The sequence below is a fragment of the Capricornis sumatraensis genome, chromosome 3, assembly GCF_032405125.1.
Source record: "Capricornis sumatraensis isolate serow.1 chromosome 3, serow.2, whole genome shotgun sequence".
Lineage (NCBI taxonomy): Eukaryota > Metazoa > Chordata > Mammalia > Artiodactyla > Bovidae > Capricornis > Capricornis sumatraensis.
This window is the reverse complement of record NC_091071.1, coordinates 166,581,417-166,607,763: the sequence shown is the minus strand read 5'-3', so window position 1 is coordinate 166,607,763 and position 26,347 is coordinate 166,581,417. Positions and strand designations below refer to the sequence as shown.

Here is a 26,347-nt window from a genome sequence, read left to right as displayed (position 1 = left end):
GCTGTGTGGGGGGACAGTAGGTGGATGGTGTCTTGTTAATGCCTCTCCCCAGATGCTCCCCCAATCCCAAGCCCTCATTACCTACATGAATATTCATAAGTGATAACTTCAACCCTGCTCTGTAAATGGGTCAGAAGCAGGAAGTGGAGGCCAGTGCAGAGAGCGAAGGCAAGGGGACAGGAGGCTCAAAGCCAGAGTGCATCTGAGTCCCCATGGACGGGAGGATGGTGAGAGAGACGGGCAAGGATGGCTGGGAGATACTAGGGGGTACCAGGGGCTTGATCAGGAGATTATTCCCATGTTGCACATTTGAAAACTGAGCCCCAATGAGATCAGATAAGAGAACTCTTGGGGTGAGTGGCCCAAGAAGCCAGAGCTTGCTTCCTTGGGATCTGGAGAGTTTAGCATCTGTCTCGGCTGGGTGATGGGCACAGGGGGATGGACCAAATGATCACTGCAGTTTTCTCTCAATGGACATAGTTTACTTGGCATTATATGGTTGGAAGAGCTGTGGTGATCCGGAATCCCAACCCTCCAGTGAGGCTCCAACAGAATGGGTGATTTGCCAGAATCACACAGCTGCTAACTCCAGTCTTGCCCTTGGAGGTGTAAAAGCCAGAGTGATTCTGGTCCCTTGCAAGAGATTTAAGACTGGGAGAAAGGTGGGTGGGTTGGTCAGGATACCGAGGAACGAAGCGTCTTTATCCACCTCCTCACTAGTCCCCTGAGATAACTGCAGCAGAAACAATTATCTCCATTTCACAGATGAGAAGGATGAGGCTGGAAGAGGAGGAGGCACCAGGACAAGGCAACACAGTGAGTTTATTGCATGGGGTGGGGAGGGGTCTGCCCCTCTGTCCAGGGCAACGCAGGGATGTGAGAGCCCAGTTTGGCATCATGGGTAGGGTGAGGGCACGACCTCTGTTTTTCCTGTTCTGGAAAGCTTCAATCTAAAAAAGTCAGAAGGGGCTGTCTCTCTACACTTGCAAGCATATTAATCCCTCCCTCTTTTCAGATGACTGCCTATTTCTTAAAATGCTTTCCAGACACTCACAACTGTTCTGTGAGGTTAAGCAGGATAATCATGCCGAATTCAGAGGAGAAGTGACCTCCATGACGGCCGAGGGTATGAGAGGCGGTGACAGAACCAGGGTGTCAGGTGTTGCTTGTTGAGGTCTTGGGCGATTTCTTTTATATTTATTTATTTTTGGCTGTGCTGGGTCTTTGGTGCTGCACTAGCTTTTCTCTAGTTGCAGCCAGCCAGTGAGCAGGATTCTCTTCAAGGCGGCTTCTCTTGTTGCAGTTCCCAGACTCTAGAGTACAGACTCAATAGTTATGGTCCCCGGGCTTCGTTGCACTGAGGTCTGTGGGATCTTCTTGGATCAGGGATTGAAACTGTGTCTCCTGCATTGGCAGGGGGACTCGTTATCACTGAGCCACCAGGGAAGCCCTTTTTTTTTCTTTTTTTAGAGAATATTTTTATTTATTTGGGTGTGCTGAGTCTTAGTTGTGGCACGTGGGATCTTTTCATTGCGGCATGCAGGATTTTTAGCTGCGGCTTGCAGGATCTAGTTCCCCAACCAGGGATCAAACCGGTGCCCCCTGCATTGGGAGTGTGGAATCTTAGCCACTGGACCACTAGCCATTTTCTACTAGACCAGGTCTTGGAAAGGGAGGGATTGAGGGATGGAAAATTTGACCCTTGGGACGGAAATGTCTAAAGGAGATGACCCTGGGGTGGGTGGCCATGAGAAGGATTCACTTCAGACTGCTGAGTGGCAGAGTGAGGACACTGGGCTTGTGGGAAACATTCAGTTCATTCATTCATTTGGGGCACTTTCACTGCCTTGCTGTGCCCAGGTCAGGGGAGGGACCCACAAGAGGTGAATCAAACAGTCCTTGGGTAGCTCAGAGTCGCTTAAGGGTCTCAGACTAGGGCTGAAGACATGATTGGACAGGAAAAGAGGCACACTGGGTATTGCCACATCTGCTTTCACCCAGAGGCAGTAGGATGTCGGGGACAGGCCTGGGGTTCTCAGGCTGGGGCCAGGTTGGGTGGTCTTCTAGTGCTGCCCATTTGAGCTGTGTGGCTTTGAGCAGCAATAGTAGCAACCACAATAATCATAGCTGATTTGTATTAAGTCCTCAGTTTACATCTAGCACGTCACTTTACTTCTTTGAACCTGTTTCCTCATCTGTAAAATGGGATGAAGTGGGAGTTAATCTACTTCTCAGGGTTACTGCTGGGCTTGGATGGGACCATGTAGGTGGGAGAGTTTGGGGCTTCCAGGTGGCTCAGTGGTAAAAATTCCGCCTGCTGATGCAGGAGCCGCAGGAGACACAGGTTTGATCCCTGAGTTTCGAACATCCCCTGGAGGAGGAAATGGCAACCCACTCCAGTATTCTTGCCGGGATAATCCCATGGACAGAGGAGCTGGCGGGCTACAGTCCATAGGGTCACAAAGAGCCAGACATGACTGAGCACGCAGCACGCAGGTGGAAGAGTTTGGTATGAGCTTAGCTGTGTGGTAACTTTAGCTATCTGTGAGGCCATAAAGGAGTCCCATGTTTTAGAAACGCAGAGATGCAGGAGGCTAGTTATCCCCACTGGGGCCAGGTAATGGTTTCAGGGCAGTGGCTGCCCTCTTCATCGAGAAGATACAGGATAGAACCAAGAGTTTGAAGGGTTGCTGCTGCTGCTGCTGCTAAGTCGCTTCAGTTGTGTCCGACTCTATGCGACCCCATCGACGGCAGCCCACCAGGCTCCCCCCGTCCCTGGGATTCTCCAGGCAAGAACACTGGAGTGGGTTGCCATTTCCTTCTCCAATGCATGAGAGAGAAGGATAAAAAGGACTTTTCAGAGGGAGGGTAACCTGTGAACAAGTGTGGAGGAGGGAAAGTGTAGGGTATGTTTGCAACACAATGAAGGCTCAGGCTGGTGCCCGCCCGGTGAGTCATCAAGGACGTAGGCAGGCCCAAATCTCTGACCCTGGGGCCAGCTTCGAGGCACACAGATTTCTTCCCTAACATTATCCCACCTGTGGTTTGGTGAGGAGAGAGGGCTGGAGGGTGAAGCGAGTGTAATTACAGAGCCCTGCTTCTGGGTTTCTCCCACCTCTCTGCAGGATGGTCTGACAGGAATGTGACCCAACCCATCCCTCTGAGCTCCTTAGCTGGGGGCCAGGTTTGGGTGTTTCTGGGGGGAGCATGTGGTGCAAGCCAGGAGTCAGTCGAGCTTGAAGAACAGGTGTGTCCTAGAAGCGGGGGCAGGGAGCACACACCTGACTCTTTGAAGAAGGTATCCTCATTTCACAGATGGGGAAACTGAGGCTCAGAGAGGTGAAGTGACTTGCCCATTTCTTTGTCCAATCATGCAACACTTCGGTATTGGGCAGAGGCTATGCCAAACGCAGAGGAGTTCCGTGTGACCATCTCTTGGGGTAGGGAGAAGTGTTGTTGAGGTCGTGTTGTGGCCTCGCCGGGAATCGAACCCAGGTCTCCCTATTTCCAAACCATCAGTTTGTATCCGTACGTGAGTCCAGTTGCGCGCCTTGCGCGGCAGCTGGAATCCCCGGTACCCTCATTTTCCTTTTGGTCCCGCCCAGCGCACCTGCCCAGGTGAGTCCCAGGAGGCCCCAACACAGCCGGAAAGCGGCGAGCGGTTTCGCCAGGTGGGGCGGAGCCGGGCCGGGGCGGGGCCGGGGGCGGGGCAGAGGCGGGGCCAGCCCCGGGCGCCTGGAGCCGGACAGGAGCCGGCACCCCTCGGCCCGCGCCCCGCACCCCGCGCCGCCGCAAACATGGGGGCCTGTCTGGGCGCCTGCTCCCTGCTCAGCTGCGTGAGTCCTGACCCCGTCGCCCGCCCGCGCCGCCTGCCCCTTCTTCGGGCTCGTACTTTTGTCCTGTCTTCTTCCTCCAAATAGTTTCTTCTTTTTCCTTCCTCCAACTTGTCTTTCTGGGCCCGCACCCCGCCTCCTCGCTCCTCGGGTACCCTGGCTCATCGAGTCCTCCCACCCCCATTCCGGGCCCGCGGGCGCCGGAGACGGCTGGTGTCCGGCGATCGGGTTACCGCGGGGGAAGGGGTGGGGCGCCCCGGGGCGGGGGGAAGGGAGTGTCCTGGGCGGGCGCCCCTCCAGGGAACTGGGGAGACTGAGGCCCGGAGCTCGGGGCGGGGATGGGCGCTGCAGCCCCAGTTGGCCCAACTTGGAGTCGTCCTGGCAGTGCGCCTCTCGTCTGCCTCCCGGACGCTCTCTTTGTGTGCCTGCCGGTCCCTGCCCCTCTCTGCCGGGTGTCCTCTGTTTGTCTGTGTGTCAATCAGGCTGTCTGTCCCTGCCCGTCTGCCTCAGTTTGTCCCTTTGTATGTGTCTCATATCTGTCCGTTCGTTTGTCCGCCTGTCTTTGTCTTTCCGAAGCCTCTTAACATCTGTCATTGTCTGTCTTTATGGTTCCGTGCGTGTCCCGGCTGTCAGTTTCTCCGTGCCTTCTTCCTGCTTTTCAGTCTGGCTCAGGCCAGACTCCTCGGCACTTTTCCAGTGAACCCCAGACCTTTCCCTCCTAGTCCCTAGGGCAGAAGTGGGGGTTGGGGAGGAAGACCCTCTCTGCCTTTCTACGCCGGTGTTGAGCGAGCTTGAGTCCCTCTTACAGGTTACCGCCAACACCGGCCCAACTCTGGGTGGGGAAACCCAGGACCTGAGGGAGGTTGGAGTGTGTGGGGGCGGGGAGGGACTACCTGGCCATCTCCTCGGGGACCTGGGGAGCAGCCAGCCTCTGTTGGCGCTGCTGCCAGCAGAGGGGAGGAGCGTCAGCCAGACCCCGGCGGGGAGGCCCCTTCTCCTTTTCCCAGCCCCCTTTCCTTTCCCTCTTCCCTTCATTAAATCTGAGGTTCATTCAAGGCAGCCCCCTCCCCCTTTGCCCTACACAAAGAGGAGCCGAGAGGAAGGGGGAGGTTCTGGTGGCTGCTGAATCCCAGACTTAACTTTCCTTTGTCCCTGATGTGTGTGAATGATAGGATGGGGGTGTTGGGGCCCACAGCTGGGGATCTAGAGAGATGTACTTTACAGCTATTTTCCGAGAAGGGTGTCTGCACAGAGAGGCTATAGAGTGGGTCCCTGGACCCTTGTCCCCTCTGGGCCTCCATGTTCCCATCTGTGAAGGGTGTCTGTGTGTGTGTGTGTGTGTGTGTGTGTGTGTGCACATGCACGTGTGCATGTGCAGGAGCTGATTCCTGAGATCTCTTCCTGCACAGTGACACCAAGGTTTGGGTTGGAGCTCTAGCCAGAAAGGGTTTGCTTCCTGGTAGAGGAGGGAGAGTTTCCTTGGAGTTGACTAGAATTCCTTCTTGCTGGACTAGCTTGGGGGTGGGGGAGGTTGGTGAAAGGAAACCTGCCATTTCTGGGTGCCTCTGTCTCTCCGTCTGCCTCCTTCAAGATTTAAAAGTGCCCCACCTTGTTCTTGGCACATAGTTAGCTCTCCAAACAGGAGCTATTGTTATTATCATTTTTAAAACGTGGGTGGAGAATTCCCTCTGGAATCGATTGCTGGTCTCTGAGTCAGGCTCCTGCAATGCTGAATCAGAAGGCACCAGACAGGCCATGGGTTATAGATGAGGAAGCTGCAGTCCAGAGAGGTTAGCCGACTTGCTTAAGGTTGCACAGCGAAAGGAGGAAGATCTGCACAGTCAGGATTAATATCTGATCCCTAGTCTAGGCTTCTGCCCACGTCTCCCCTCCCTTCATATTCTGGGTGCTGAGGGACAGGGTTGGCCCAGAGTAGAATCGGGAGGTCCGGGCGGTTGCAGGTATCTAATGTCTGCAAGGGACCTGCCCCTCCTGTTAGGAGCCTCCCCTTGGCATTCTGACCTCTGATGTTTACCGGGTACTTACTACATGCCAAGTGCTGTGCTGAGCCCTTCACCCGTGCCATATGATTACCTACCTACCCCACTCCCCCCACAACCATGACAGAGTTAACTTATTTTGCAGATTGTGATACTGATGATAGCCACCATTGACTAGGTCCTTACTGTAGGCCCGGAACTCAGAGCCCAGCGGTGCAGTGAGTGTTTTGTATATATCCTTTCATTTAGTCCTCACAGTGACCCCAGTGAGGAAGTTAACACTATTCACAGCTGAGGAAGCTGGATCAGAGAGAGAAGACTATTTTCCCACAGCCATATAGTATTAAGTGGTACTGTTGGGCACTGCTGGATAACCAATAACAATGTTTCAATGGACACTTGCCTGAGAGGACTGAAGTTCTAATGAGGGATTGTCAGGCATCCTTAGGGGGAACATTTTGGCATACGTGGGTCCCCTTGGTCAGGTGCAAATCTGTCGTAGCAAGTAGGGAATGCAAGTGGCTGTCTCTTTTATTAAAAAAAAAAAGAGTTTTATTTACTTATCTACTTTTGGCTCTGCTAGGTCTTCATTGCTGCGTGGACTTTTCTCTAGATGCAGAGAGTAAGGCTACTCTCTAGTCGCCAAGTAAGGGCTTCTCACTGTGGTGGCTTCTCTTGTTGCGGAGAACGGGTTCTAGGCAAGCGGTCTTCAGTAGCTGCAGCTCACGGGCTCTTGAGCGCTGGCTCAGTAGTTTTGGCACATGGGCTTCGTTGCTCCGTGGCATGTGGAATCTTCCCAGACCAGGAATTGAACCCATGTCCCCTTCATTGGTGGGTGGATTCTTATCCACTGCACAACCAGGGAAGTCCACAAGTGGCTCTCTTGGTCAGTGTTTGTGCTGGACTGAAGGTGAGTCCTGGCCAGGAGGAGACAAGATAGACCCACTGGGGATGGTAGTCACCAAGCAGGTCAGCACAGGGTGAGTTGGACGGTCAGCAGATACTTAGGGATGGCCTTCTACAGGCGAGGGAGTATGAAAGACCTTCGCATCAGACTGGTTGGTCTGGATCCTGGCTTGGTCTGTTCTCAGCTGCGTGACTGAGAACCTCTCTCCTTGTCTGTAAAGTGGAGAGCACCATAGTATCACCTCTCAGCATGTCGGGAGGATTCTGTGGGACTTAGCCTGAAGCTGGCGTGCAACGGCTGCTCTGTAAGCGCCCGCCAGTGGTAAAGCACTGGACACCACATTTGAGGAAGTGGGGAAGCTGCTGAAACCCATGGCTGTCTGATGGGCAAGCTGCTTCACCGCCCTGCCTGGAAGCCCATTTTATATCTGAGGAAACTGAGTCCCACAGGGGCGAAAAGAGACTTGTCTAAGGTCATCCTGCCAGCTGGCGGCAGGGGCACGACAGGGCCCTCTCCTCTTCACACTGCGTCAGGGAAAGAAGTGTGCTTGAAGTAGTCTTGGGCTGTCCTCTTCTCTCCTATGTTTTGTCTCGGGCTAGGGTGGTCAGCTCAGAGAAGGGGATGGCACCCCACTCCAGTACTCTTGCCTGGAAAACCCCATGGGCAGAGAAGCCTGGTGGGCTGCAGTCCATGGGGTCTCGAAGAGTCGGACACGACTGAACGACTTCACTTTTACTTTTCACGGTCATGCATTGGAGAAGGAAATGGCAACCCACTCCAATGTTCTTGCCTGGAGAACCCCAGGGACAGGGGAGCCTGGTGGGCTGCCGTCTATGGGGTCGCACAGAGTTGGGCACGACTGAAGCGACTTAGCAGCAGCAGCAGGATGGTCAGCTAGCTCGGGGGTGCCACGGAACCTTGCAGCTTATAGACGCTCCGGCCCAGGGTTTTCTGAGTTCTGAGTTCTCCTTCCTGAGAATCTGGCTGGTGCTACGATTCCACCAGTCTAAGTTCTGGTGCTTCTCCACTGCTGCCTTTCCCCTGAGTGCATTTGGGGAGGGCTGTGTTGTAATCTGAGTGTAGGAACGGTGTAATAGTCTACCTTGGCCTTTCACATTGCATCCCAAGCATAGCCTGTGTTGCTGTCAATCTAGAGATTTTCATCTTTCCTGCTTCTGTACCATTGATGGGGTCAGTAATCCACCACTGTCTGCTGGTGTGGGGCAAAAGAGGCCATTTGCAATTTCTTGATATTCTAATAAGCTGATGCAACCTAAAGCTTAGTGCCTGTTTTAGTTTTTTTTCTTAATTTAAAATTTTTGTTTTTTCAATAATAAAATCAACTTTATTGGGGTACAATTTACATTTAACTGTATTTAGTTTCATATACCTATTTAAGTGTTACCAACACATCTGCTCCATCCAGTAGAGAGATCCCGCTTAGGGGAGTACCATGGTGCAGTGATGGGCGTTTAGTTATTTTCACCTTTCCCCTATTGTTTTCCTCATGTGAACAGTGTCACTGTGAACATCCGTGTGTATGTGCATGTGTGGGTGTCTGCTTTTACTCTGTGGGCTGGTATTTGTGTAGGAAGAAGTTGTGGTTGGAGTGATCCCCAGAGGTGGGGAGAGGAGATCAGAATGTATGAACAACTGCAAGGATGCTCCAGAAGCAGCCAGGGTGGGAGGAAGGGGCTGTGTGTATTTCTGTTTCCCAAACCTGGTCTCTCTGGCTACCAGCCAGGTCCTTGGAAGCCTGAGATTTCAGGTATCAGAAATACCTGGATTTTTATCTCTGAGAACCAGAGTAAATTGAAAGGCCAGCCTCCCTGACTGCAGTGTGGCAGTTTTTCTTGTGTCTCAAATGTCTCAGATGGAAATGGTAACATGCCAGAGCCTGGCTTGACCTGGGCGCTTGGGTACTTGGTTCTTGAGATCAGTGCCTGTTGTTGTTCAGTTGCTCAGTCATGTCCGACTCTTGGTGACCCCGTGAACTGCAGCACGCCAGGCTTCCTTGTCCTTCACCATCTCCTGGAGCTTGCTCAAATTCATGTCCATCGAGCTGGTGATGCCATCCAGCCATAACATCCTCTGTCGTGCCCTTCTCCTCCTGCCTTCAATCTTTCCCAGCATCAGGGTCTTTTCTAATGAGTCAGCTCTTTGCATCTGGTGGCCAAAGTTTTGGAGCTTCAGCTTCAGCATCAGTCCTTCCAATGAATATTCAGGATTGATTTCCTTTAGGATTGACTAGTTTGATCTTCTTGCAGTCCAAGGAACTCTCAAGGGTCTTCTCCAACACCGCAGTTCAATTCTTTGGCACTCTGCCTTCTTTATGGTCCAACTTTCACATCCATACATTATTACTAGAAAAACCATAGCTTTGACTATATGACCTTTGTTGGCAAAATAATGTCTCTGCTTTTTAAGAACACTGCCTGTTGGCCTCCCATGGTTTTCCTGGGCACTGGAGGGATTGTTTTCATTGCTGGGGTGTTTTGAAATTAAATGAGACTGCCATCCATGACTTAGCAGACCCTGGTGCAGACAGACTTGATCTCAAATCCCAGCTCCTCAGCTTACGTGCAGGGTGACCTTGGTCATGCCATCTCCCTGAGTTTCAGTTTCCCCGTTTATACATGGGAGGTTACAACATACTTCATAGAGTCAGTGAGGCTTAGTCTCAACAAAGTGCTCACCAGTGTCTGGGACAGAGTAATTCATCATAAAGGGAAGCCATCACTATTATTACTGCCATCCACTTGCTGTGTGATTTCTGGCAAGTCTATTAACCTCTCTGATCTCAGAATGCTCTTTATGGCTTATAAAACACTATTTCTGTCATTTGCTTATTTTCTCACCACCCCACCCCCCAAGTAGCCATGGATAGGAGTCAGGGCTATGGGCGGGGTTTGCAAGATACAACCAGAAATTGATGGATGGGTGGATTGTTATGATTTGGACCCTGAGGGAGAATTTTATTCTGAAGGCATTTCATTTAGCATCCAGTCTTGTGCTTGGCTTTGTGGGTGAGAGGTTACAAGGGGCATTCCCAGGGGCCTTTCCAGTCTGAGGGAAGAGGAGGGAGGAGACGGGAAGGCAGCTGCACCACAAGCAGAGTGTGCAGTGCCCCTGTGACCAGTCCAGAAAGCGGGGGACAGGGTCTCAGAGGAGCCAGGGACCCTTTCAGCCTCTCTCTGCAAAGCTGGTCACTTAATAGAAGGCTGTTCCTGTCTCTCTCCTCTTTGGGAGGTGGTGCCCAATGGCAATGGAGGCCTGTTGCTCATAGGAAGAACACCAGGGTCTTGTACGTGGCTGCCAGGCCCCACCAGCCTGGCTGACCTCACTACTCACTTGCTCTTGAAGCTTTGGCCACAAGGCCTTCTTTTCCTTCCTCCAACACTCAGCTCCTGCCCGCCCCCAGAGCCACTGCAGGCTCTCTTCCTTTTGTCTGGAACACTCTTTCTTCGTCTTGGCCAGGAGAGTGAGTCCACACTGTTCAGCTCTCAGCTTAAATGGCATCCCTTCAGGGCAGTGACTCGCCACCTCCCATCTAAACAGGTGTAAGGATGTGGTGAGTTGCTTTCCTGCCCTTGAAAACTCCAGGAGGGTGGAACCTGTGTCTCTTGCCCTCCCAACTCTCACATACCTGAATGAGGAGTCAGAGCTGTCTGGAGGAAGAGAAACAGTGACCCACAGATATCTGGATGTGGGCCCGTTTCCTCCAAGGCTGGGCTGTGGAACTGGCTTCTGTGGGGTGAGGCTACAGCTACGAATGGAGTGGCATCACCAGCCCCCAAGTGATTTCAGCCAACCCCCGGAAGGGAGGGGCTGACAGAGGGCAGAGGTGCCAAGACAGAAGGGATTGGACATCTCTGCTATCCAAACTGGTGCAGCCCCAGGGCAGGAATCCCAGCCTCTTATATGCTTCATTCCATTCATTCAGCAGATGTTAAGTGATCAGCACCTGCTGTTTCTTGAGGTCTTAACATATGTCTGGTACCATGCCAGACACTTTACACTCATTCAACAGATAGTCCCTGAACTCCCAATGATGTGTCAGGCCTGCTTCCCATTTCTGGCACCTCCACGGTGAACAAAACAGACAAACTCCCCTGCCTTGGTGGAGCTCACATGTTAACAATGAGAGGTAGGCACCATGAGTCAGCTGTGAAGCCAGTCAGGTGGTTGTCTAAGTCCTTTGGGGAGAAATAAAGCAGAGAAGGAGGACAGGGAGCCTGAGGGAGTTAGAATTTAAAATCCTGATTTTATTCTTAAAACTGCCGTGTGAGAACCAGGTACCCTCTGATTTCCATTTTATGAAAGAGGAACCTGAGGTTAAGAGAGAGTAAGTGAACTGTATAACGTTACATGGCTAACTAGCGACAGGCTTGGCCTTCTGGATTTTTTTTTCCACTCTGCTTCATCTGAAATAAGAAACAGTGTGACCTCAGCTCTCTCTCTCCGAAGCCACAGTAACCCCTGAGGATAGATCCAGGTTTGAATCTGCGTTCTGTTGCTTGCTGGCTGTGTGTCCTTGGGCGACCCAGCCTCTTCCAGCCTTGGACTGCTTGGCCTCTCCCTTGGGCTTGAAAGTTAAATGGGGTGACATCTGGGGAATAGGTATCCTTCCGTAGCGTGGCATGGGAGGGCTCTGTGTAGGTTTGGAGATATTGACCAGGCAGCAGGCAGTGGGCCCCAGGAAGATGCTGCGGGCTCGGGCGGGGAAAGGGAGAAGAGGCAGAGAGTAAGGTGCCGTCCCTGCCCTCCCTGCAGGCGTCCTGCCTCTGCGGCTCTGCCCCCTGCATCCTGTGCAGCTGCTGCCCCTGTAGCCACAACTCCACGCTGAGCCGCCTCTTCTTCACGGTCTTCCTCTTCCTCGGGGTGCTGGTGTGCGTCATCATGCTGAGTCCTGGCGTGGAGAGCCAGCTCTACAAGGTGAGCTGCCTGTGGGACCTGGCCTCTGGCGAAGGCTCAGCTACCAGGGGGCCCAGCTGATCAAGAGGTGGGCAGGACAGGGAGGGTTTGGAGTGAATCACAAATGAAAACCAGTGGACCGCTGAGGATGAAACCCCCTCCGTGTTCCCCAAAGCCCACCTCCCCCTTAGCACCACTTGCGCACCCCACCCCCGCCCTGGCACCATCCTTGGCTGTTAGCCCCTCTGTCCATAAAGGAACACGACTACCTTGTCAGTTACCAGGGAACCTGGAGATTCGTTTTAGCCAGACTCCCAGTTTTCAAGAAACACCAGTTTGATGAGCCCGTGGTGCAAAAAGTAAAAAAGTGAAAAAAAAAAAAAAGAGAGATAGGCGGGAGTGTCCAGCGCACCAATGATCCAAGCTTGACATTAAGGGGGTTGTTTCTTCACATTGGGAGGAGGGTTTGATCCTCCTCATTTCTCATAACCCATGGTCCCCTTGGGGAGTCTCATGAATCATTACTGCCCCCGCGCCAGAGAGTGGCCCAGGGCAGGCTCTCCCTACTTTGATGCATAAGCCCAGTTTTGAGAGTCTTGTCTTCCTTCCATCTCAATATTTCATAGCCAGTGACACAATGAGGCCAGAGGTTCTGACATGCTAGTGTGCACAGAGGCTTGAATCCCCTGGGGAGTGTGCTAGAAATGCAGAATCTCAGACTCCACCTTAGAGACTCTAGTTCCACAGGACAGGGGACCTCAGTGGATTCTGATGTAACTGGTAAGGGGAGAGCGCTTTGGAAAACCCCGCCTCGGACAGTGCGGTGTAGTCCTGGGGTTGCGAGATGATAGTAGGGAAATTAACAAGATCTAACTGGACGTCTGTCCCTGGGGGGCTCACTCACGGGATTTGAGCGGCAAAGGTGGGTGGGAATGGAGGTGGGTGGTGGATGGAGGTGGGAGGGACAGACTGCCATCTCGCCCAGGCCTCCTGGGAGAACCTCTTGCCTTGGTCGGCGGAGGCCTGGGCAGAGTCACCTTGGGTTCTGGGTGGGGTGGGGTGTTCCAGCTGCTCTGTCTGTCTCCACAGCTGCCCTGGGTGTGTAATGAGGGGACCGGATCCCACGTCGTCCTGCAGGGCCACATAGACTGTGGCTCCCTGCTCGGCCACCGCGCCGTCTACCGCATGTGCTTCGCTATGGCGGCCTTCTTCTTCCTTTTCTCTTTGCTCATGATCTGCGTGCGCAGCAGTCGAGACCCCAGGGCTGCCATCCAGAACGGGTGAGGAGGGGGCCCCACCTGCACCCTGAGGCCCTCTTGCAGTGGATTTCCCCGTCCTCTGCCTGTTTCCAGACCCTACCTTCAGACTCAGGAGCTGCCTAAGCCAGGAGGACGCAGCACAGAGATCGGTTCACTGAGCAGTACCCATTTCTCAGATAAGGAAATGAAGCCCAGGAAAGACAATACATGCCTCCAGTTTCACAACAATTTAGTGGCGTAGTTGGGGCTAGAACCCGGGTGGCCATCCTCACCCCTGATTGGTCCTTCCCTCTGCCCCTTGGGACTTTTTTTAAGGCCAGGACAGACTCTCTGTGCCCATCAGATCATCGGAAAGTCCCCGCCATCTCTCCCAGTAGCTGTCCTATGGGGATGGGATTCTGGGGGGCCAGCTTTTCCTCTCCCCTACTCAGCTCTCTAGTCTGACCTGCCCATTTCTGCACCATAGGTTTTGGTTCTTTAAGTTCCTGATTTTCGTGGGCATCACTGTGGGCGCCTTCTACATCCCCGATGGCTCCTTCTCCAACAGTAGGTGGCCTTGGTGGGGAGGGATGGGGCCCACCAAGAGGACCAAGCACTGGTGGGTACTGCTGTTTGCACCCAGGAGACAGGACTCTGGTCGTTGGCCACGTGGCCTTTGGGCAATTCTGGGGGTTAAGGGGACCTGCCTTGATACCCAACCTGTACCCTGCTACAAAGCATCTCTGTGTGGCCTGGGGCTCCCTGAGGGAGGGGACATCAATACAGGGTGTGGCATGAATGACTGTTGAATGTATGAAAGTGAGTGTGGGAAGAGACCCTGGAGGGTGCCTGCCCTAGGCTGCTGCTCAAGGCCGGACCCCCTTGCTTCCCTCCCCTCTCCCCACCCAGTCTGGTTCTACTTTGGTGTCGTGGGCTCCTTCATCTTCCTCCTCATCCAGCTACTGCTGCTCATCGACTTTGCACACTCCTGGAACCAGCGGTGGCTGTGCAAGGCCGAGGAGTGTGACTCCCGCGCCTGGTATGCAGGTCAGTGCTACCCCGTGGCCTCGTGCAAGGGCTGAGCTAACTGAGGAGGGGGCTCCCTGAAGGGCGACCTGGAGGGCATCTCAGGCTGCCTGCTGCCTTAGGACAGGAACTGAGCCGTCCGTGGCAGATGGAGAGAAGGGTATGTGTGGGCAGGGCGGCTGATCTGGGCAGCTGAGGTGGGTCAGATGAGAGCTGCACTGGAGGGCCCTGGAGGGGGCTGGTGGAGCAGACCCTGCAGAATTGACCACACCCAGCCAGACCAAACTTCAAATGACCCCTGGTTATTGAATCCCCAGTAGCAGAGTGGGTCCTTTTTCAGATCGATTTTCTGAACCGGTCGAGAAGAAAGGCTCACTTGGGGTTGGTTTGATTGTCACACCTCCCCGATCCCCGTGCATCTAGTTCACTCTTTGAAAGACTGTTCTCTATCCATTGTCTTTATATTTATGGTGACCTTATTTGTGGCATGTGAATCATTTTAGTTCAGGGTGGGGTGGGAGCTCACAAAGACTGGATGAGGATGGAAGTTTAGCAGGCACTCCTTGGAGGAGGAAGCTGGGGCCCGAGGCCAGATGACGGCCCAATGAGGGATGGGGGTCCTTGTGCCTCCAGACCCACCTGCTGCTGCCCCTCCCTCCCAGGCCTCTTCTTCTTCACCCTCCTCTTTTACGCGCTGTCGATCGTGGCCGTGGCGCTGCTGTTCGTCTACTACACCCAGCCTGGTGCCTGCTATGAGGGCAAGGCTTTCATTGGCCTCAACCTCACTCTTTGTGTCTGCGTCTCCATCGTTGCTGTTCTGCCCAAGATCCAGGTGAGAGCCCTGCCTGTCTCTGCCCAACCTGAAACCAGGCCCCTCGGTGTGTGGGACTCCTTGTAGGAACCTTGGGGGCTGGGAGCCGGGTCTCTCCATCACAGAGGCTGGGTGGAGTGTGGGCTCCCAGGTCAGCCTCCTTTGGTTAGAGTCTCGACTCTTGCATTTACATGCTGGCTGTCTTTGGGAAAGTGCCTTAACCTCCCTGTGCCTCTCTCATCTCAGATGTTAAATGGGGACAATAACACTTTTTGGAGTTATTCTCAAGATGGAGACTATGTTTGTGAACACAGAACAGTGCCTGGCCTATTGATATCCATCAGACATTGGCTGTTGTTATCATTATTTCAATGTTATCAGTTTTTATGCAAATCAGGAGAATATTAGGAAAGGGCACTAAGTCACGATTCCTAGACACCTCAAGAAGTGGTGTTAGGAGGTGCAGTTCCAGTTTCCAGTCCCAGACTATCTGGGATAATGGGTGGGGGCTGCCAAGGCCATCTTTTGTTCTTCAGAAAGGAGGCCTTCTGGGTCCAGTGATATTTCATTTTGGGATATCAGCTCATCAGTGGTTTCAGAGGTAGCTTAGATAGTCTTTGAGGATCCTCAGCAGAAAGGTTGGGAACCTTCCTTTGGGCCAGAGCTTCCTTTTGCCAGTGAGAAATTGGAAGCTCAGAGAGGGTGATGAGGGTGATTCCAGGTCCCACAGCAATCAGTACTCATTCAGCAAGTACCTCTTGGGCACCCGCTGTGTGCTAGATGTTGGGGATACAGCTGTGAGCAAGAGGAGAAATAATAATAGCTGACAGTTAACAGCATCTATTGTGTCATTTAGTGCTCACCCCATCATCATCCCCACTTGCCAGATGAGGAAACAGAGGCTTAAAGAAGGAAGGAGACCTTGCCTAAGGTCACATGGCTAGTAAGGGGTGGAATTGGGATTTGAACCCAGGCAGACTGGCTCCAGAGCCTGTGCTCTTAATCATCGAGTTCAGATGGGTATTTTCAAGTGTGTGTGTGTGTGTGTGTGTGGTGGGGCCTGGGAAGGAACAAGCCAGGTGAGGAAATGAGGCCAGGTGAGATAACTTTGGGTTGTAAGTGCCATGTAAAGAAATGAATGGAATGTGGGCTGAAAGGGAGGTGGGCTGGCAGGGCAAGGGGCTTCTGCACTCAGGGTTTTCAGGGCCTTCCGGGGGGTCTTGTTTAAGCGGAAGCCTGAATTCTAGAGAGGGGCAGTCAGGGCAGAGATGTGAGGGAGCAGCATGTTGGGGGGCGGGCACGGTGCGTGCAAAGGCCCTGAGGTCAGCGAGGACTTGCCGGAGGCTGAGACAGAGAGGTGGCCACTGTGGCTGAGGAGCAGGCGGCGGGGACAGGGCAGGTCGGTGGGGGGGGGGTGGCCAGGTGAGGACGGAAGTGGGGTAAAGGGAGGAGAGCTTTAACTCGAAGTGTGAAGAGATGCTCCCCTTGAAGGGTGTTCTCAGTGGGGAAACAAGTCAGGTAACAGTTAAGAGAAAAAATTAGGGCTTCACCTTTGGGTGGGCAGGGTTGGGCAGTGGGTGGCCCAGATGGTATGTTCTCCCAAAGGGTGTGGGGTGGGATGGCCCCAGGGTGGTGGGGGTTTCTGAGGTCCCCCAGTTGGGTGTGAGTGGGCCGGGTGGGGCTGGGGTGGAGGGTACCAGGTTTGGCAGGAGTCACACTGATGGGCCGCTCTCACCAGGATGCCCAGCCCAACTCGGGTCTGCTGCAGGCCTCGGTCATCACGCTCTACACCATGTTTGTCACCTGGTTGGCCTTGTCCAACGTCCCCGGTGAGTAGATGCCTGGGTTCTGGGAGGCCTGGTCTTCTTCCTAGGCTGGGGACCTTCAAAGATGTCAGGGACACGCTGGCCCCTGCCCATTCCAAGACTCAGTCCTTCTGGGACGGGGGAGGACCCCATCATTCCTGGAGCTGTCTCTGTTGTTTTTTCTAAGTGCTATCGCTAGGTCTTGGACGGTTGGATGTGTGTCTGTCTGTCCATCTGAGCTCATCCTCTGGGCTCCCTGGCTGATCAGACCTGGTCTGCGTGGGCTGAGGGTGACCACGCTCCCATCCCCAGATCAGAAATGCAACCCTCACCTGCTGACCCACTTTGGCAACGGGACGGTCCTGGCAGGCCCCGAGGGCTACGAGACCCACTGGTGGGACGCGCCGAGCATCGTGGGTCTCATCGTCTTCATCCTGTGCACTGTCTTCATCAGGTAAGCGGAGGGTGGGCGCAGGGGCTGGTCTCTGGGAAGGAATCATGATTGGGAGCCCTGAGCCACAAGTGAGGGGAGGGTGTGGGAGCCAGGACACCAAGCTCAGCAGGCGGTGCTTTCTCAACTTGATGGAATGGGCTGGAATCCACGTCTTCGTTTGCTTTGTTTCAAGATATGTGTTGGGTCTTCAAAATTGTATATGTGTCTTGAACTATTCAATATAGTAAAAAATGTCAAGACCTCATTATAGAAAAGCAATGATAAAAAAAATCACTGTTATTTTTATTATGGAAAGGAGGCAATAGGTAACCCTACCTCCTTAAAATGAATAAAAGGAAACCAAATGTAACAGCAGGTGAGCATTATTGCAAACAGCATTAATGAATGTAATACGTGGGATGAGCCTTTGCAATACTAGGTTCTCAACACATGCTTATCGAAATGGCAGGTAAACAATCAGAATAACAGGGGCTGTTTATTTGGTGTCTATTCTGTGCCAGGCACAGTGCTAGGGGTTCACACTGATATTCCATTTAATCCTCACCACTCCTGTAAGGGAGGTACTGTTATCTCTGATTTTATAGACAAGGAATCAGAGGCTCAGAGAGGTTAAGTGCCTTAACCAAGGTCACACAGGAAGTAGGGGTAGAGTTGAGAGTCAAGGCAATTTGTTAACTCCAGGGCCGAGGGCCTAACCACCAGGCCACCGGCTCCCGAGGCTCGGGGACCCTGGTGCCCATGGTCACTGTGACCAGTGCCGTGGTGTGTGAGGCCCCCTGGCGCTGCCCATTTGCTCACCTTGGTGGTGCTGGTCTGACAGCTGTACCCACACTCTCCCCCCACCTCCCATAGTCTGCGCTCCTCAGACCACCGGCAGGTGAACAACCTGATGCAGACGGAGGAGTGCCCGCCTGTGCTGGACGCCACGCAGCAGCAGCAGGTGGTGCTCTCCGAGGGCCGGGCCTTCGACAACGAGCAGGACGGTGTCACCTACAGCTACTCCTTCTTCCACTTGTGCCTAGTACTCGCTTCTGTCCACATCATGATGACGCTCACCAACTGGTACAGGTGCGTGGACGGAGCCTCCGTGCCCACAGTGTGCCCCATGCCTTCCCCTCCGGCCCTGTGCTGGGGCTTTCCTGGGCCCTGCTCAAGACTTGGGCAGGGAGGTGTCTCTCTAGGACCCTCCAGGGAGCCTGCCCCATCTCTGCCTCAGTTTCCCTGCCCGTGCCTGGTCTGCTCAGTAGCTGGTACCTTCGCTGAGTGCCTGAGAAGTGGGGCTCATGGGAGGTGAGGCTGGGCCTGGGCAGGGCAGACCGAGTTTGCAGATCAGGCCGACTCAACGGATGTGAATTTGAGCAAACTCTGGGAGATAGTGGAGGACAGAGGAGGCCTGGCGTGCTGTGGTCCGTGGGGTTGCAGAGTCAGACTTAGCAATTGAACGGCAACCACAACAAGGCCAAGTGTCAAATATATCAGAGATAGGACTAGAGCTACAGGGTAAGAGCCAGAGGTGAAGTCAGGGGTCACAACTGGATCCTAAAAAGGGGCCGGGCTCACTAGCATGATGGTGTGTTCCAGACCTGGTGAGACCCGGAAGATGATCAGCACATGGACTGCCGTGTGGGTGAAGATCTGTGCCAGCTGGACGGGGCTACTCCTCTATCTGTGGACCCTGGTAGCCCCCCTCCTCCTGCCCAACCGCGACTTCAGCTGAGGCAGCCCCCTGCAGCCGGTCCAACCTGGTGCCTCGGGGCTGGTGACAGCAGGCTGAGCCCCTGCCCCCCTCCAGGGCTTGCCCCTGAGCTGGGCCCGTCTGTTCTTAGTGCCTTCAGGGAGGATGAGCATCAGATCCTTCCCTGCCACTGCCCCCAGCTCCCCCTCCAGAGCCGCCTCCTCCTTGCCCCTACTTGCCCACACTCACCTTCTTGCAAAAAACGGGCCCCTTGTTCTAAGGCTCCCCAGGAGAGGGTCTTGAAGCAGAGAAGCACTGAGAGCTGCCCAGAGCGGAAGTGCTCACTGCAGTGGGGTGCCCGGCACTGAGGCCCCGGTCTTCCTGACCACACACCCCGGGACAGCCCATCCCCTTCCTGGACTCCGTGCCTTACTGAGTCTCACAGGCTCCGCCAATAAAGAAGCCAGTGCGTGTGCCTCCCATGTCTTTGCCCCTTCCCCCTCAAGGTGGGTCCCTTCCTGACTGGGGACCACTCTGGCGGCTGGGAACAACGTCAGGACAGAGGGGGCTGAGGAGCCAGACCATGGGGGACCTCAAAGGTCAGAGAGAAGGGTCCTGGCTCTGCGACTTGGTCATGGAGAGCCTGAGGGTGGGGGCTATAGAGGAAGGAGGGGCTTTGGGGAAAGGGAGCCTTGGGGGTTCAGAAAAGGGGGCCCTGGAGCAGTGTTGAGTGATGAGGCCAGAGTCAAGTTGTGGGGGAGGGGGTCATGGGGGTGGCTGAGAGGCTGCCTCTCATGTTACCAGCGCCCACCCTGAGGTCTTCCAGGGTCTGCTGAAGCACTTGTCACCACGCTCCACTTCTTCCTGCTGTAGACTTGGCACCTGCTCTGGGCCCCAGGGTGCAGTGGGGAAGAGTATGTCCTCTAACGTTGGCCAAGCTGGCCCTGATCCGCTAAACTGCAGCAGCTATGGGGCTCCTGTGGGCCTGGGCGAGTCATTCCCCTATAGACCCTGGCTCCTCATTCAGCAGATGGAAAAGACAGCTGTCAGGCTCAGATGAAACAGCCTGCTCATCTCTGAAGGCACACAGCCAAGTGCAGGGGGATGAAGAAGCTCCTAGCTTTGGGCCCCTGAGTCTGGTTCTTGCCCTCGTGATGTCCATCGCCAGGTCATTGGCCCCTTCCATTTGTGGGGATAACAGATAGATATTGATGTGCTGGGGTGGTTCACTGGGGGCTGGGATGCAGTGGCCAGGGACACAGGCCAACTGTAAGAAGCTCCAAGTCTAGGGGACCAGCATCAGTGCATCGGGGCCCCAAGCAGGTGAAGCCACGGCACCTGTCAGTGGGAGTCAGCTGAATCAGGAGTGAAAATGCCCATGAGAGAGAGGACGTGGCATGTGAGCCAGAGAAGGAGAGCAGGGTGTTCAAAGACCAGTGAGAAAGTAGGGAGGCTGGTGTGCTGAGAGTGTGTGAGGGTCAGGAGCAGGTGTGGGCTTTGGAGAGATGGGCTGGGCCTGAGTCGCCCAGGAGACCAGATAATGTTCTCAGGATAGAGGGGAGCCATGGAGGGTTTCTGAGCAGGGAGAGGTGGGGAAGATGTGAGCTGTTCAAGAGGTGGCGCAGGAGGGTGCAGAGCAGAGCGGTGACATGGTCAGATGGTTATTCTGGGAAGATTTTCCGGGATGAAGCAAAGGGTGCAGCTGCTGGAGGCAGGTACCAGGGCCCGGGGCGGAGGCAGGGGAGCCTGGAGTGGGGCTGGGGCCGAGGAAGCCTCCTCTCACCCCTGAGACACGCCTTACGGGTGCTTTTGTCCCTGGTAGCTTTCAGCTGAAGGAGACCCCTCTCCATGGAGCAGCCTGTCCTGCCTCCCCACAACACAAGAGATTTCATTTCTTTCCGTATTTCAGTTCAGGGAGAAAAAGCCCACATTGTGCTCCTGATAACCTTTTTCAAGCGTTTGTCGAAGTGGGCACTTTTATCCGGCTTTTTATCTCTGTTGCTCAATTATTCATTCAACAAACACATACTGAGCGTGAGTTGTCCCGGGATATGGGCTGGGATGGACCTGGCAGGGAAGGAGGCAGGAATGAAGAGCCTGAATGTTGGTAAAGGAGCTCCGGGCCCCAGTTTGGCTCTGAGAAGCCACTTCTGACCCCTCCAGGTGGGGAGGGCTTTACCTCCATGTTCGCTCTGCCCCTGTTCTCTCTGAGGAGACGGTGGTCACGCTCCACCAGCTGGTGGTCAATGTGGTGTCAGGTCCGAGCCACTGCCTGCCCAGGGCTCGGAAGTCCGCTCAGCCTATTGGCCCATGTTCCATCCCCCCCCGTCCCCTGCTGCAGCACCGTGGCTTTCTCCCGTCCTCCCCATCTTTCCTACTTCTCCATCACCTCCTTCCTCAGGTCCCTCCTACTCTTCTTCATAGTCTGTCTCCCCTCTCACTCTCCTTTGTCACTTTGGGCTGGGCTGGGCTTCCCTGCTGTTCTGTTCATGAGGAAGTGGCTGCTCTCAACCCCCAGGGCCTATGCTCTGTCCCTGGACGCTTGTTGCCCAACACCTGGGCTGCGGTCCCTGCAGAGATACCAGCCGCAGCCTCAGCCAGCCTACCCTGGAGCAACCTTGGACCCACTTTTAGAACAAATATCTGGGCAGAGCGAGGGCAGAGCTCACAGATCACATGGGGAACCAGGCAGGGTGGTAGGCTGGGAAGGACTCTGACTCCAGTTCTGTCTCCGCAGCTATCTGATCACTGTGTCACCGCCTGAACTTAGGCGACATGGTGGTTCTCTTTGGTCCTCAATTGCAGCTTCCGTAAAACAGCAGTAGTAGCTGTTTTGTAAACCACAAAACATGGTGTTTTCATGAGCCAAACACTGTGGTTAACCAACAGACATTCCCAAAACCCTTCTCCCTTTCCTGTCTCCTCACAAAGGTGAGGAAAGTCAACTGTCACTTTGCAGCTTCCCTGAGAGTTAGGAGGGGGTACCTGAAAATACTGGGCTCCCCAGGTGGTGCTAGTGGTAAAGAACCTGCCTGCCAATGCAGGAGATGTAGGAGACGCGGGTTCGATCCCTGGGTCGGGAAGATCTCCTAGAGGAGGACATAGCAACCCACTCCAATATTCTTGCCTGAAGAATCCCATGGACAGAAGAGCCTGGTGGGCTACAGTCCATGAGGTCTCAGAGTCAGACATGACTGAAGCAACTTAGCATGCACACACGCACCTGAAAATATTCTGGCTAATTAGACCCAAGCTCAGTTTAGGCCAGTGCCTCAACTTGCAGTGTGGAGGGCAAAACTTAGGGGAGGACGTAACTCCTCTGGCTTTGTTTTTCTCATCAGTAATATAACAGAGAAGGCGATGGCACCCCACTCCAGTACTCTTGCCTGGAAAATCCCATGGACGGAGGAGCCTGGTTGGCTGCAGTCCATGGGGTCACTAAGAGTCGGACATGACTGAGCCTCTTCACTTTCACTTTTCACTTTCCACTTTCATGCATTGGAGAAGGAAATGGCAACCCACTCCAGTGTTCTTGCTTGGAAAATCCCATGGACGGAGGAGCCTGGTGGGCTGCCATCTATGGGGTCGCACAGAGTCGGACACGACTGAAATGACTTAGCAAGCAAGCAACAAGCAAGACTAAAGCACTGGACAGTTAAAGCCTGTTCTACTTTGGCGGAATGGCCCTCAGAAGCTCTGGTCCAGGTCCTCACAGAAGAAATTTTTGTGATGGCTTCTTTGATAATGCCTCCTTCTGGTCTTGAGGGCCTGTTACTTCTCCAGCTGTGTGGGCCCCATCACACATGTGCACACATGCACACAAGCATGAACACACACATACTCATGTAACCGACAGGCACAAATGCACACACATGCACAGCACACATACCCGCAGGGACACACATGCACACGTGATGCACACTTGGACTGTCACTCATATCCACTCACCCCTCCTCTCTGGACCTGCACTAGCGCAGGAGCTAGAATGCTGAAAACACATTTCCCAGACTCCCTTCCACTTAAAACTAGAGTTCTGGGTGTGACTTAGCTTCAGCCAGTTGGAGGCGCTTACATGACCTTTGGAAGGTGAAAGTGAGTTTCTGCAGACAACCATTGTCTACAGATGTTTTTTTTTTCCTGAGGCTGTTTCCAGCTTGTGGGCACCAGGTTTCAAGACAGGGCTGGGCAGTGCTGCTGGCAGTGGGTCAACTGGTGGTGCCAATCCATGGTGACAGGCATGGCATGACTCTGCAGTGGTGACTGGAGGGGGTCCCTGATCCTGGTGGCTTCAGTAGGGGTACACAGTGAGGGCAGCTCTCTTGGTAACCTGGTTCCATGGTGTGATTTTGGGAGTCAGTCCTGAAAGCTCAATCTGAAATTTGTTTATTTCAGGTCTCTTACTTAGGGCTTCTCTTGTGGCTCAGATGGCGAAGAATCTGCTGGCAATGAGGGAGACTTGGGTTTGATCACTGGATGGGGAAGATCCCCTGGAGAAGGGAATGGCAACCTACTCCAGCATTCTTGCCTGGAGAATTCCATGGACAGTGGAGCCTGGCAGGCTACAGTTCATGGGTCACCAAGAGTCAGACATGACTAAGCAAGTTGCTCAGTCATGTCTGACTCTTGATGACCTATTGAGGGCAGGAGGAGAAGGGGACGACAGAGGATGAGATGGTTGGATGGCATCACCGACTCAATGGACATGGGTTTGGGTAGACTCCGGCAGTTGGTGATGGACAGGGAGGCCTGGCATGCTGTGGTTGGTTCATGGGGTCACAAAGAGTCAGACACGACTGAGCGACTGAACTGAACTGAACTGAACACTCTGTAATAGATTCTTTCCAGTTTAAACTAGCTCTAGCTAGAATATTTACTTTCTGATCTCTGTACCTAAATCTTTTAGGTCTTGGCTCAAATGGCCTGATCCCCAAGTTAGACTGAGTCCTCTGTTAAGTGCTTCTCATTCTCCAGTGACACTTGACATCTGACCAGTGTCTGTTCTCTCAGAGCCTGGGCGAGTTCACTTGCTCTCAACAGATCTAATGGCTCTGTTCTTGGTGCTGGAGATAACAGCCCTTCACACTGTGGAAATGAATAAAGGTAACCTCACAGCTTGGAGGGCTTCCCTGGTGGCTCAGCAGTCAAGAATCCACCTGCAATGCAGGAGGCACAGGAGCTGCGTGTTCAGTCCCTGGGTCAGAAAGATCCCCTGGAGGAGGCCATGGCAACCCACTCCAGTATTCTTGCCTGGAGAAGCCCATGGACGGAGGAGCCTGGAAGGCTGCAGTCCATAGGGTCGCACAGAGTTGGGCATGACTGAAGTGACTTAGCACAGCACAGCACAGCTTGGACTTGGGAGGCCAGAAGAGGGAGCTCTCGCAGTACCACTCCAGGTCAATTACAGAACACTCTTCAATAGGGAAGAATCATCAATTACAGGCCCCAACAGGAAAAGATGTACATTGCCTCTCCTAGAATAGTGGTCCCCAAACTTGTTGGCACCAGGCACTGGTTTCATGGAGGACAGTTTCCCATGGATGAAGTGAGGGTGGGGTGGGGCGGTTCAGGCAGCAATGCAAATAATGGGGAGCAGCAGTGGAAGCTCCCCTCGCTTGCTGTGTGCCGGGTTTCTAACAGGACTTAGAGGGACACATCTGTAGCCTGGGGCCTGGGTACTGGCCCTTGTCCTAGAAGAAATCAACTACGGGGACTTCCCTGGCGGTTCAGTAGTTATGACTCCATGCTTCCAGTGCAGGGGGCACAGGTTCGACCTCTAGTCAGGGAAATAAGATCCCACGTGCTCTGTGGCCAAAAAAAGAAACAAAAAAAAGAAAGAAAAGAAATCAACTACTCCAGCAACTCAGCCAATGAGAAACCATCATCACCTTAACACATTTTTTTTTTTCCCAGTGGACTTTGGTTCAAAACAACTCCTCCTAGTTTCCTCCTTTATCTCTGTAAGATAAAGCTCCTTTCCTTTGTTGGATTTGCCTGTGGTTTTTGCTGTGGCTTGCTTATCTGGAATTTCATTTCTCTGTTCTTCCCACATAAACCCACCATTGCTGGTAAAATAGCTGACTGTTTGACTTTTAAGTTCAATAATGTGATGACACAAAGTAGGGGCTCAGAAAATAGTAAGGAAACACACAAGCAGGTCAACAGATTCCCAGGTGGGGCTGGTGGTAAAAAAGCCGCCTGTCAATGCAGGAGACTTAAAAGACATGGGTACAATCCCTGGGTGGGGAAGATCCCCTGAGGAGGGCATGGCAATCCACTCCAGTATTCTGGCCTGGAGAATCTCGTGGGCAGAGCAGCCTGGTGGAATAGAAGTCCATAGGGTCGCAAAGAGTTGGATATGACTGAAGCAACTTAGCACACACACAGGCACCTTCAGATAAATAGAGCAGAGTAAAGGAACGGATGGAGAGTTGGGAAACTGTCTTCCTGAGCCAGGGTTAGGAAGGAATTGGAGGAAACCTCTTTGAGGGAGTGACATTTGAGTTGAAACCTGAAGGAGAAGAAGGCAGGTAGAGGAGGGAGGGTCTGGGGGAGAGAATTCCAAGCAAGTGTACGGGCCCTGAGGCTGGAAGGAGCTTGGAGTGTTTGAGGAACAGCTGTCAGGACAGTGTGGCTGGAGAGCAGTGAGCGAGAGGGGAGGGGATGACATAGGCTTGGTTGCATCAGGTGGGGCCTTGGAGATCATGCTAAAGTATGAAAATAAAACCACATTTAAATGATTTAATTCATATATTCAATCACATTTCTGTGCCTAAAATCAGAAGCCTTTAAGCGGGGACATTATGTGACTAGTTTTTGTTTTATTTTTTTTAATATTTATTTATTTTTATTTATTTGGCTGCACCAGGTCTCAGTTGAGGCACATGGGATCTTTAGTTGTGGCGTGCAAACTCTTCGTTGCGGCATGTGGGATCCCTGACCAGGGACTGAACCCAGGCCCTCTGCACTGGGAGTACGGAGTGTTAGCCACTGGACCACCAGGGAAGTCCCTGGTTTATGTTTTAAAAGACAGCAGGATTTAAGGGGTGGAAGAAGGTCAGGGTCGGAGCAGGGTGGCCATCTGGGAGATGACCAGAGTAGTCAGGGAATACACGCATGCGTGCATGCTAAGCTGCTTCCGTCGTGTCCGACTCTGTGCGACGCTATGGACAGCGGCCCACCAGGCTCCTCTCCACAGGATTCTCTAGGCAAGAATACTGGCGTGGGCTGCCATTTCCTTCTCCAGGTCAGGGAAGGAGGTGGCCAACTAGTGTGACAGCAGAGGAGATGGTGCGATGTGAGCTGAGCTGGGCAATGTTGGAGGAAAAGCCAATAGAAATTGCTGATAGGTTAGACAAGGGGGTGTGAATAATAGAGAAGAATCAAAGATGAGTCCTGGCTTTTGACCTGACCAGCTGGGTGAATGTCATCTATCGCAGTGTGGGTGACTGGAGTTGGATTCAGAGAGGAGAGGACATCACATTTCTGTGTGGGATGTTAGAACATCCAAGGGGAGCTGTTGAGAGACTGCTTCAGGCGATGGGAGCAAGGGCTCCGGGGCCAGACTGGCCGGGTTGGGTCTCTGGCCATTTAATAAATGTATGGCCAAGTTACTTTAGTCTACTTTAAAACAATCCCTTACTTTTATCATCTGTAAAATGAGAGTAATTACGGTACTCATTTCATA

General features: G+C 53.4%; 1 protein-coding gene across 1 annotated transcript; it reads left to right on the top strand.

Moving 5' to 3' along the window:
* Positions 1 to 3,738: 3,738 nt before the first annotated feature.
* SERINC2 (serine incorporator 2) lies at positions 3,739 to 19,129 on the top strand. The gene is made up of 10 exons (XM_068967683.1): positions 3,739 to 3,836; positions 11,514 to 11,675; positions 12,744 to 12,934; positions 13,380 to 13,459; positions 13,802 to 13,939; positions 14,581 to 14,750; positions 16,468 to 16,558; positions 16,847 to 16,988; positions 17,841 to 18,056; positions 18,570 to 19,129. Exons 1-10 carry the CDS (start codon positions 3,798 to 3,800, stop codon positions 18,703 to 18,705), a joined length of 1,365 nt encoding a protein of 454 aa, XP_068823784.1. The 5' UTR covers positions 3,739 to 3,797; the 3' UTR covers positions 18,706 to 19,129.
* Positions 19,130 to 26,347: the final 7,218 nt, after the last annotated feature.